The following is a 12,538-nucleotide window of genomic DNA, read 5'->3' as shown; positions in this document are numbered from 1 at the left end:
GGACCGCCTATGGTCCTTCCTGGAGGTTGAGAGCAGAGATCTCCTCACCAGTGTTGGTGTGGGGGAGTTCCATCCATCTCTAATTAACAATCATTGCTTTTGTGCCAGCTTGAGTAGAATTGCTTCAACAATTGCTTTAGTGTAGAGCACTGTCCTGTCTTATCCTGTACTCCTGGTAGTTTTAGTGTTTCTATTGTGCAGTAAATAATTCTGATGAAGATCTTTCGTCTGACCATTTGGAACCCTAGATAATTCATTTCTATCAATAAATATGATTTTCCATCATTAAAAACTGGGAAAAAAAAGTGTTTCAGTCCCACCTCTGTAATTTTTCTAAACTGCAACTGTTGGCATAAAGCAAGGCTGAGATTGGATCCAGCAGCCCCCAGCACCCCACAGTAAGTTGGGAGGTCAGGGGGGCTAGCCCCCTTTTGCCAACCCCCTTGTGCCCAAAGACCTCCATGGGACTGTTGGACCCACCAGACCACCTCCCCTTTTCCACCCTTCTCCCTGTTCCTTCCACCTTTTCATGGTCCCCTCATCGCCAGCCCCCCCTTTGATCACTTTAGGGGTCCTAACCCCTACTTTTTCCCCCCTCTCTCACCACTTCCATATCATCCCTCTAATTCCCCAGCCCTCTCATGCTCAGTTTGGGGTCCCACCACCCCTTTATCCCCTCTGACCCCCACTTTTCCCACCAACCTCCCCCTTGTCACCCTCCGCTCACCCGAGAGCTCCTCACCTGCAGCCGGGGGGGCTCCCAGCACCACCAGTGCCCAGAGAAGTCCCCCCAGAGAAGGGGTTGGGTGGGGTCTTGGGTGGGCTCTGAGTATGTTTAGGCAGTCCTGCAGAGCCTGTGTGGAGGTTTAGGGGGTTCCCAGCACCTTTCTAAGTGTGCTGGGTGCCTTATTGAGGGCTTAGTTCCCTCCCAAAGCCCCCCAGAGCGGGCTGACAGGGGGGAACACAGGGGGGTCCCCATTCCCGATCCATCCCGGGGCCGGTTCTGCCCCCCCCAAACTCAGCTACACCCCTTGGGATTCCCCCAAGCCCCTTCCCCACTGCCCCCCAATAACCGGGACTGGGGAGAACTGGGAAGCTTTCCTGGGATCAGGAGTGGCAGCAGGGGAGGGGGGGACACACGACCCCCCCAAAATCCTCACAGGGACAGGAGGGGTCCAGGCTGGGCCCGAGGCCCCGGGGAGGGGCTGCGGCCGCCGCCGGCTCAGGAGCTCTGTGGGGAGAGAAAAGGGGGTGACACCGGGGTGGGGGGTCCCCGGGGGGGCACAGACGCTCTGGGGGGACACACGACCCCCTGGGACCCCCCTCACCTTCTGGCGCAGGTAGAAGCCGAGCCCCAGCGCCAGGGAGACGAAGGCCAAGAGGAAGCCCCCGGCCCCTCCTTGGCAGCAATTGCTCAGGCTGATGGAGCCCGGCAGGGCCGGGGCCGCCGGCGGTGTCCGATCCCGGCAGGAAGCGGGGAGGGCCCGGCGGGGTCTGATAGAAATAAATCAAAGCAGATCTCTCTCTTTCTTTTACCCCCTGGGCAGTGACCATCAAGAGGTGTCCCTGCTTCACAGCAGAAGCTGCACACACTTCAACAAAGTCTGTGGAAGAATTTGCTCCATGAAAGTTGGCCCTGGGCTTTTATGCTTATCCAGTGATGGATGGCCAGTCACATATTCCCAGGCCAGTGAGCAGCTGATCTGTCAAACTCTGCTTCCAAAAGCAGGATGTGTGTTGGAAGGTTGGGGAACCAGGCTGGGTTTGGCACAATTCAACACTAAACCAACCCCTTGGCACCAGCAGTAACTCACACAGAGAGTTTGCAGTGCTTGCATTCTCCCATCAGATTCTTTTCCAGGCAGAACATCCTGCTACAAGGGGTCTGTTACCACCCACCCTAGAAAGGGGGGGGTAACCCAGGTTCTTATTAATAAATCCCTTGGGGTGGATTAGAGTGAAAAGAGACCGAATAATTGGTGTTTGAAAACATATAAGTAGGGCTTATTTCAGAACAGTTTTGTTTCAAAGGTAAACAGGTATGTTGCCATTTTGGGTGTTACCATCTCTATCTCTCATCTACAGCAATGTGGCATAAAGAGAACCTTTAGGGAAAATGCATAAGGGAGAGAAAGGAAAGACAGGATAAGGGTGAGGGAGAGTAAGGGAAAGCAAAGCTGAGAGTGGAAAGATGTCCATAGTCACTGCCCACGGGGTCCAGAGATGGAACTTGGGAGTTGCAGCTTCCATGTCTGTCAGTTGAAGTGGTGGCCTTGATCCGTTGGGGGTGGGGGAGGGAAGCCCTCACACTCCAAGAAGTTATGAGTTATTATATCCATGGATGGTGTCCCGGGCCATGCCACGAACCCCCAACATTTCCTGGGCCTGCACAGAGTTCCCATGAGGGGCCTGGGAAAAGGGTTTTTCCTGCCTTTCAGGATTGGCAGAGGGGGGATGGGCTTTGATGGGACATCAGAGGTCTAATGCAAAAGTCCTGCAGAAGCCTGCAAGAGTCCCTTGGCAATCCTGGAATGCACAAATCATGAACCATTTCAGTCTCTGACACCATCCCGTGATTTATGCATTCAATAATTTCTCTTCTTTGGTCGTTCACTGTGAACCTTCTTTGTGGGCAGTGCCTTTTGTGTAGTGGACAGAAGGAGAAAAGAGAAAAGAAAAGGAAGAGAGAGCACAAATCTTTTCCCAATGTGATGCAATTTCCAAAAAACCTTACAGAAAAATAGTAAGCATACGGGACATAACAGGATCTCAATAGCTACAATCAAATTTCCTAATACTAACAAAGTTACAAACATCAGGATTTAATACTGACACAAATCTAATTTTCATTAGCCACTCTCTCCACCCTGTGAGTAATCAGAGTATCCTTTAATGCGTGGTGGGTGTGAGGGATTCCATAATAATGTGTCTGTTAGAGGGGCCAATGTGTCTTGAAATTGGACCTGAAATTACACATCAGTTCTTCTGCAAATACATTGAGTTACTTGGGAGTTGGTACAAGGCTTTCTTATATTCTCTTCAGGTAACACTTTCTTTTCTTTTGTCTAGATTTAGTTTAATTTGTTAATATTTTGAGAAATTTAGCCAAATATAAAATTTGATGCCTTCTGAGGCAGAGGGTCAATGCATCTAATACATATTTGTATGATTCCAAATATGCAAATTCTTGTACCAACTCCCAGGCTAAATTTGATTGAGTTTCTTGATTCTCAATTGATTAAGACAGAATCAAGACATATCTAAAAGCTTCTCCCAAGCCAATTTGTTTTTCAATAAAAAGACAAAATAAACTTGGCAAAAATTAAACTAGCAATACATAAAATGGCTTGTCTTACACAATCTTACCAGTGAGTTGCTCATGATAAAAACACCAATAAGTCAACAATTATTAATAAGCTGATCATACAAGCAATTTGGGGAGTAGAGGAGACACACGATGTTTGTGGTAAACTTACATATTGCAAAACTCCTGAGACAAAAATACACACAGACGTGCATATCACAAAGTTATTAAGATAAAAACACAAACACATGCAAACAACCAGCGCTGCAAAGAACAGTAGAACTCTCCAGTCCTGTTGCTGCTTCGTTTTCTCATGGCATACTTGTAAACTGATAACAGAAGCAGTTGTGGGGGCAGTTATCTCTTCTGCCCATTGCAGCAATTGAAAGCTTTATTGCTCTCACACAGTTTGACCTCATCTGCTGGCAGGTTCCTGCAAAAAGAGGAAATCTGGGCTGCTATGGACCCATTATTAAAAAGAAGGAATTATCTATTTATCCCACTATTTTTCTTATCTGGCATGATGCCACTAGAGTAGCAATAATGGAGAAGTCTGGAATGTTTTCTTCAAAAAACAAATAAACCCAGAGCATGCTGGAGCTCCTTTTTACACCTCAGCATCTTTGCTCTAGGGTGACCAAGGTGTCAGAGGGAATACACACTGCTACTTCTTCTGTGGGAATTTGATGTCCGTGTGTCAAACTGTGGGGTTTATTAATTGAGACAGAGAAGCAGATATGTTTCTGAATGTTAGTTCTTTCTCTGTGTCCATTCAATCCCACATGCCTCAAGCCCTGCACTCACACAATATATTGGGTTCCTGTGGTCGACCCCACGCACTTGGCACGGGCGCGCTCCGGGCGCGGCGGCGGCGGGCGAGGACCAAAAGCTCGCCTGCCTCTGATCAAGGGCTCAAAGCCCCGCCCCGAGCTCATGAATATGCAGCAGGGCAGGACATTTGCATCCCATGGGACGGCCCATTGGTGGGGCAGCGGCCAATCAGGTGCCAGGGGCGTGGGGGTGGCAGGCATCGTACCTGTCACATCACAGCTCCCTTGTGACATCAAATCCTCCCTGTGACATCACATCCTTCCTGTGACGTGACATCTTTCCTGTCACTTTACATCTCGCCTATGACATCACATCCTTCCTGTGAAATCACACCTCTCCTGTGATATCATATAATCCCTGTGACATCACATCCTTCCCATGACATCACACCTCCTCTATGATGTCCCAACTATAATATGACATCACATCTCCCCTGTGACATCAAATCTTTCCTGTGACATAGCATCTTTCTTGTGACATCACATCCTCCTCTGTGACATCACATCTCCCGTATGACATCACACCTCTCCTGTGATATTGTATCATCCCTGTGACATCACATCCTTCCTGTGACATAACATCTCCTCTATGATGTCCCGTCCATCATATGACATCACAGCTCTCCTGTGATATCATATGATACCTGTGATGTCACATCCTTCCTGTGACATCACATCATCCCTGTCACATCACATCTCTCGTATGACGTCACATCCATCATATGACATCACATCCTTTATGTGACATCACATCTCCCCTATGATGTCACATCCTTCCTGTGACATCACACGTGCTCTGTGACATCTCATCCTTCCTGTGACATCATGTCCTCCCCTGTGACATCACATCTCCCCTATGACATCACGCCTTTCCTATGATGTCACAACCATCATATTACATCACACCTCTCCTGTGATATCATATCATCCCTGTGATGTCACGTCCTCACCTGTGACGTCAAATCCTCCCACTGACATCATATTTCCTCTATGACATCACATCCTTCCACTGGCATCACATCTCCCCTATGACATCACAACCATGATATGATATCATATCCTTCCTGTGACATCACATCTCCCCTATGACATCACATCTCCCCTATGACATCACATATCCCCTATGACATCACATCTCTCCTGTGACATCACATCCAGTGACATCCAGATCCATCCCAAGGTTGGGGGTGTGTGTGTGAGACAGGCAGAACCACAAATGCCTGCACAGCCCAGAGCAGTCAGTGTGGGGCTGTGCTTGCTGCTGCAGAGACCCCCAGGGAACAAACACAGTGAGTAGTTTTGGGGGGGGGGGGGTGTCCCCAAGGAGGACACTTGCCTTATTATTGCTTATTAGTTGTAATATCTTACAGATCTATCGCACAACACCTAAGGATGGATTCTATAGAATATGTGCCACAGATATTTGGGTTGGGTCTGGCTGAGCTGCAGTTCAGTTCCCCACAGCAGCCCTCCCAGGGCTGGGCTTGGCATTGGCAGCTGGAAGGGGGTTGAGAACACCCCAGTGTTTTGGCCACTGCTGAGCACAGCACCAACACTGGGACATTCCTTCCTTAGCTGAAGGCAAGGGAGCAGGAGGGGGGCATTCATTCTCTAATGGCTGCCTGCTAAGGAACCGTCCCGCGGACCCAAGCCCTGTCCTCAGGAGTGGCTGCTCCTGGGAAGCAGAGAACAAACCCTGCTGTCTTTTGCTTCTGCGTGCGCAAGCATCGCTTTGCTTTTTGCTTCAAACAAACTGACTTATCTCAATCCACGAGTTGTTTTTTTTTTTTCCACCTTGTACTCTCCCCTGTCCCGCTGGGAAGGTTCTGACCACCACATCCCCCACAAGTCACAGAATCATGGAACGGTTTGGGTGGGAAGGGACCTTAAAGACCAACTTGTTCCAACCCCCAGACACTACACCACGTTGTTCTGAGACCCATCCAGCCTGCCCTTGAACACTTCCAGGGATGGGGCAGCCACAGCTCCACTGAGCAACCTGTGCCAGGATCTCACCACCCTCACAGTCAAGAATTTCTTTCTAATATCCCATCTAACCCTTTCCTCTGTCAGTGTGAAGCCATTCCCCTTTGTCCTGTCACTCCAAGACTTTGTAAATAGTCTCTCTCCATCTTTCTTGTTGGCTCCTTCAGGCACTGGAAGGCCACAATAAGGTTACCCTGGAGCCTTCTCTTTTCCAGCCTGAACAATCCCAATTCTCTCAACCTTTCCTCACAGCAGAGCTGCTCCATCCCTCTGATCCTATTGCTGGTCCCCTTTGGACTCGCTCCAACAGGTCCATGTCCTTCCTGTGCTGGAGCCCAGAGCTGGAGGCAGCTCTGCAGGGGTGACAACATTACAGCCCTGTGTGTTCCAGCAAGGATACTGTGGAACCTCCTGGAGTAAAGGGGCCATTGTGACACTGTAGGGCCTTCTGGAGCCAAAGGAATCCTGGGACACTGTGGAATCTCATGGAACCAAGGGTTCATTGTGCCATGAAGGGCCTCATGGAACCAAGGGAGCCCTGAGACATTTCAGGACCTCATAGAATCAGGGGCCACTGTGACACTGAGGAACCTTGGGGACTCAAAAGCCACTGTGACACTGCAGGGCCTCATGGAACCAAAGGAACCCTGAGACTTTTCAGAACCTCATGGAATCAAGGGGCCACTGTGACACTGCAGGGTCCCATGGAACCAAAGGATTCCTGGGACACTGTGGAATCTCATGGAACCAAGGGGCCACTGTGATATGTGGGGCCTCCTAGAACCAAAGGAGTCCTGAGACATTTTGCAAACCCATGGAATCAAGGGTCCATTATCACACTACAGAGCCTTACGAAGCCGAATGGACCCTGTGACTCTGTGGAACCTCATGGAATCTAGTGGCCATTCCCACACTGTAAAACCTCATGGATACTCTCAGGTTCCCATTATGAAAATTCAGCTGCCCAAATTCAGCTGCAAAGGAGACCATGTGCCAAAGTCAGCAGTCCAGTTTTGATTTAACAGTAAATAGGAGGGAGAGAGAGAGAAAGAAATAGAAAGAGAGAGAAGAAGAGGGTGGTGGGAAGCCAGTGAGAGAGAGACAGAGATGAAGTAAATGTATCACACCATGTAGATCCCTGAGGCTCCCACCTGTCCTTCTTCCCCCTGCTCTGCTCGGTGGAGGGTCCCCAAGTTGTGCTTCTGGGCTATCACTTTTATACAGCCCAAGCCCTGGGTATTCAGGGGGGTAGATGCTGTTCCCACAGCTTGGGCTGGCACATCGACAAGGACTTGCTTCCTTTCCCACAGCTTTCCATGGTGGGAGTTTTACCCTCTGTGCTTCCAGTCTGCAGGTGGGAATCTTTGTCTGGATGGGTTCCCCAGACCTGCCTTACCAGCCCTGGCTTCCTGTTGGGGCTGTCTGCTCTTTCCCCCAGTCTGCACAGTGCAATTCTGTCCTGGGGGCTACTTCCAAAGCTTTACCTCCCTTTAGGCCTTGGAATTAAAGGCCTTCCTGTTTGCCACCAGTGCTTGTGTGTTGTGGTGCCTTATGGGATTTTCCTGCTTTGACAGTGTTTTGAGACAGTTCATTGTGCCCTTCAAGTCCTTCCATGTGCACACACACACCACTCTCACCAGTGTCTGGCCCTCCAAAGAACACAAGCCCTGATGATTTGTAGCTCCCACTCCAGTGGTTGGCACTTGGACCTCCCTCCATACCCAGAGCTCAGAGCTCCCTTGTGCCAGAAAGTTTAAAGAGATTGTGCCTCATTCTGCCAAGACAACCCTTGGAAAAAGTGTCCCTCTGTGTTTCCTGGGATAAGAGCACTCTATTGTCATCTTCCAAAACCTTGGAGAGGTCCCAGAGATCTCCTAGAAAGGAATTTGGGGCCTCAAGCACATGACCCGTATATAGAGGCTGAGGACTCAGGGGTCAGGGGTGTGAAGATTGAGGACAGTAGAGGAGTAGCCTGAGAGGTCTGGAAGGGGGGTGTGAGAGCTGGTGGAGCTTTTCTTCCTGTCAGAAAACAGCCTAAGAAAGAACTAGTGCCACCAAGGGCAGCTGCGGTGGCCTAGACTGGTGACAAGAAGCAAGAAATTTCCCTCCAAGGTCAGTGTTGTGGTGCAATATGTCACAAAGAAGGAGTCTGGATGAGCCCAAGGCTTTGTGTGTGCAGGAAGAGCCAGGGAGGATGCAGAGATGTCAGTGCAGGAAGGTGCCAGCCAGGTGGGGCAGCCGGGGGGATGACGACAGCCTGCAGGGAAAGGGGCAGGGCATGGACACCGTAGGACAGCCTGGGCTGGAGAGGAAACAGGGATGGGGAGAAGCTGAAAGGCCCTGACACAGCCACCTTCTGCAGGCCTTTGGCCAGGGCTGCTGTCTGTGCCCCTGATGCCAGGAGGAGGGGAGTGGCCCTTGCAGCCCTGGGGCCTCATGGCCTCCTTGTCCCTGCTCAGCAGCCTGGCAGGTGCCACCCCATGGTCCTGCCCTTGGCATTGCACATCCCACATCCCAGTGCCCCAGGAAGAGCCCTGAGGAATGAGACAGGGACAGGATCTGCCTTCCCAGGGGCTGGGGATCAGGGCTCGGCCCTTTGGATTAAGAAAACAAATCAAGATTTCTTCAGCATCAGAGCCACCTTTCCCTTGCTTGTCCATCCTTGTCATCACTGTCTGCACTTTTCTGCTCTAACTGGAATCTGGGACATGTTCTCAGTTGTGTCCCACTGTGAGACTCATTAGCACTACAAGAAACTTTGATGTTTCAATCTCATTTTGACTTCTTGAGAAGTTGTTTGAACTTACTCTCAGGGACTGAGTCTCAGGTAAACAACATCAAACCCTCCAGGGGGTCATGAAATGCCTGGGGCTGTTGCTGTGCTGCTGAGCTGGGCCGGGCTCCTGGCACACAGGGAGCTCCTGGCAACCAAGAAGAGCTTCAAAGAGACAGCTCTGATGGTGAGCAGCTTCTCTGCACAGCCCAGCAGGGCTGAGGGCACTGCCTGCAGCACCCAGGGCACAGGAGAGAAGGCAGAGATGAGAGGCAGCCTGGGCTGGGAGGTGACTGAGCTCTCACTACACGAGAAACCTTCCCAGGATTTGAAGGAAGAATTCTCTGGCTGTAGGAAAGTTCAACTGCCTTCCTGGAGGCATCTCCTAAAGCTGGTACATCCCACAGCTTCTAGGATCTTTCAGCAGGACTCTCCCAGTTGCTGCAGTGCAGGGGAAGTGGCCATATGGCAGAGCAGGGCAGGAGCTGCAGGCAGCAAGGGCAGAGAGGAGAAGGGAGCAGGAGGTTCAAGGGATCCTGGGGTGGGAGGACAGGGCAGAGCTGCTCAGGGCAGGAACCTTGCCAGCCCTTTGCCACAGTCAGGCTCTGTCTGCAGAGCAGTGCAGGTGAGTTCCTGCAAGTGCCTCTGCCAGCTGCCAAATGGCAGCAGTGGCAGGAGCTGTCAGGATGGCTCTGCTGGATTTGCTGGGGTGCAGCAGGAGAAGCTGCTGCAGAGCAGGACTTGCTGCTGCCCCCTCAGAGGCCCAGGGCCAGAAGGTTCCCTGTGGCAGGGCTGGCTGTGGGGTGGGAAGGTGGGGGTGCAGCCAGGGGTGCCCAGGGCTGTGGTGCAGAGCAGGGTCCTGCCCCCAGGGCTCTGTGCGCTGGGGCAGGGACTCTGCTGCCTGCCAGGGTCAGCTCTCGACCTGACCAAGGAGCTGCCACGGGGCTGGGGGAGAAGGGGTGGGTGGAAGGAGTGACCCCTCCTGGGAGGGCAGAGCAGGGCAGGGCTGGGCAGGGCCCTTCAGCTGCAGGCTCAGGGCTCCTCACAGCTTCAGCTCCACCTCCTGCCATTTCCAGGGGCCCTTCTCAGGAAGCACATCCCCCCAGAACACCTCCCCCTTCCCAGCCACCACAGGCTGTCTGGGATCTGCTCTGCAGCCCCTGCCCAGGCAGAGCTGCCCCTGGGCACTGGGCTGGGGATGGCTCTGGCAGCACTGGCAGGGAGCTGAGCTGGGCACAGGAAGGGCTGCTGGCAGGAACAGCTCCTCACCCAGAGACAGGCAGGCAGGGAGAGGGAGCTGCTGCCACAAGGGCTGGGCAGGGGGATGGGGGCCCCTCCCTGCTGTCCCTGTGGCACAGACCCCTTCCCTGAGCAGCTCCTGCCTGGGCTCCTTTCCCAGCCTAAGCAGAGCCTGTGCCCTCAGGCCCACGGGGGCTGGGCTGGGCATTGCCCTGCAGCAGCCAGAGCCCAGGCAAGGACAAGGCCCTGATTTCCAGCTGTCTCTCTGTGTCCCTCCTCCCTTGGCAGCAGCACTGTGGCATTTCACTGCCATCCCCTGCTGCCTGGGCTCTCCTTGTTCTCACCATTCGGTTTTCTGAGCCACTCTGGGGTTGGGGGGGGGCAGATTCCTGTCCGGACACAACCCCTTTGGGTGCTGCTGTGGGGATGTGTCTGTGGGAGCCAAGTGCCCAAGTGCCCTCCAGGCACCTTCAGGGTCTTCAGCTGTTTGCCTGGGTGTCCTGCAGGGCTGCAGGTGCCCTCCAGAAGGGCACAGCTCTGCCATAGCATCTCTGTGCTGCACAGGATCCCCATGGAGAAAACTCCTCAGTGCTAAATCCATGGAAATGCTCTGGGCAGCCGTACTTGGGAGCTGCAATGATCCCTGTGTGTGGCAGTCTGGGAGGAGAAAGATGAGATCCTAATCAGGCATCCTGAGGAAAGGCAAGCATTCTCTCAATCTGCTTTTTGAACTGGGATTCCTCTGCTCCCAGAAGTGCCTTGTTTCTCTTTGCAGGGAATTCCTAAGGGCCATCCCCCTTCAGCTCCCAAGCTGCCAGGCAGGGTCAGCTGTGAACAGGAAAGATGGCCAGCTCTTGTCTCTGCACCAAGAGACCATCCTTCTGCCTCTCAGGTCTCACAAGATTTCCCTTGGAGCACATGAGACATGTCAGAGATTTCAACCATCCAAACTCACTCCTGGCAAGAGGAACTGGAACAAAACCAAGACCCCAAATCCCCTCCCTCTGTTCTGTGCTTGGGCAAACTGTGACCCGCAGTTCTGGAAACACTTTGATGCATCACAAGTGCATTTAATTGAAGGTCACCCTGTGCTCCAGGTTGCCTCTCACTGCACAGCAAGAAGGATTCCTCGGGAGCCCATTCCAGGGTCCCTGCTCTCAGTGCCCCCTTCAGCCAGCAAAACCCAGAGCTCGGGGAGAGGGATGCAGAGAGATCTTCCTGAAAAGAGGTCCTGAGTGTTGAATTGCTATGAGACATGCAAGATGTTTTGCTGATTGAGCCTGGCCTAATTCAATTCTGCCTTTTTTTACCTCAACAGAAAACAATAACCAGAGGCAGCAAATGTCCAACAGCAGCTCCATGCCCCAGTTCCTCCTCCTGGCATTTGCAGACAGGCGGGAGCTGCAGCTCCTGCACTTCTGGCTCTTCCTGGCCATCTCCCTGGCTGCCCTCCTGGCCAACGGCCTCATCCTCAGCGCCGTAGCCTGTGACCACCACCTGCACACCCCCATGGGCTTCTTCCTGCTCAACCTCTCCCTCACAGACCTGGGCTGCATCTGCACCACTGTCCCCAAAGCCATGCACAATTCCCTCTGGGACACCACAACCATCTCCTACACAGGATGTGCTGCACAGCTCTTTTTCTTTGCCTTTTTCATGTCAGCAGAGTTTTCCCTCCTCACCATCATGTGCTACGACCGCTACGTTGCCATCTGCAAACCCCTGCACTACGGGACCCTCCTGGGCAGCAGAGCTTGTGCCCACATGGCAGCAGCTGCATGGGCCACTGGGTTTCTCTATTCTCTGCTGCACACAGCCAATACATTTTTCCTGCCCCTGTGCCAGGGCAATGCCCTGGGCCAGTTCTTCTGTGAAATCCCACACATCCTCAAGCTCTCCTGCTCACACTCCAGCATCAGGGAAATTGGGCTCATTGTGGTTAGTTGCTGTGTAGCATTTGGGTGTTTCATTTTCATTGTGTTCTCCTATGTGCGGATCTTCAGGGCTGTGCTGAGGATCCCCTCTCAGCAGGGACGGCACAAAGCCTTTTCCACGTGCCTCCCTCACCTGGCCGTGCTCTCCCTGTTCTTTAGCACTGCAGCATTTTCCAACCTGAAGCCCCCCTCCATCTCCTCCCCATTCCTGGATCTGGCACTATCAGTTCTGTACTCGGTGGTGCCTCCAGCACTGAACCCCCTCATCTACAGCCTGAGGAACCAGGAGCTCAAGGATGCCCTGAAGAAACTGATGATTGGATTTAGAGGCAATAATAAAGTGTGTCTTTTATTCTGCATAACATTCCAAATGTAACTCACTGCAATCTAAGCCTTTTTTCTCCTATATGTCCCTTTTATTGTCAATACATTTCCTTACTCTTTTTCTACTTTTATAGTGTTATCCACAATT

General features: G+C 52.2%; 1 protein-coding gene and 1 pseudogene across 1 annotated transcript; one reads left to right on the top strand and one right to left on the bottom strand.

The window, feature by feature from the left end:
- The window catches only part of LOC135405598 (zinc finger protein 850-like), a 598,288-nt pseudogene that overhangs the window by 433,831 nt on the left and 151,919 nt on the right, over nucleotides 1-12,538 (bottom strand).
- On the top strand, nucleotides 11,463-12,442 carry LOC135406420 (olfactory receptor 14J1-like). Its single transcript, XM_064640813.1, has one exon. The coding sequence runs from the start codon at nucleotides 11,474-11,476 to the stop codon at nucleotides 12,440-12,442; it is 969 nt and encodes a 322-aa protein (XP_064496883.1). The 5' UTR covers nucleotides 11,463-11,473.

This window comes from Pseudopipra pipra, chromosome W (assembly GCF_036250125.1).
Source record: "Pseudopipra pipra isolate bDixPip1 chromosome W, bDixPip1.hap1, whole genome shotgun sequence".
NCBI lineage: Eukaryota > Metazoa > Chordata > Aves > Passeriformes > Pipridae > Pseudopipra > Pseudopipra pipra.
The sequence above is the reverse complement of the archived record's forward strand: the minus strand, read 5'-3'. Positions and strand labels throughout refer to the sequence as shown.

Excerpts from the sequence above, each read along its gene's own strand:
- LOC135406420 (XM_064640813.1), top strand. The coding sequence starts at position 11,474 with ATGTCCAACAGCAGCTCCATGCCCCAGTTCCTCCTCCTGGCATTTGCA.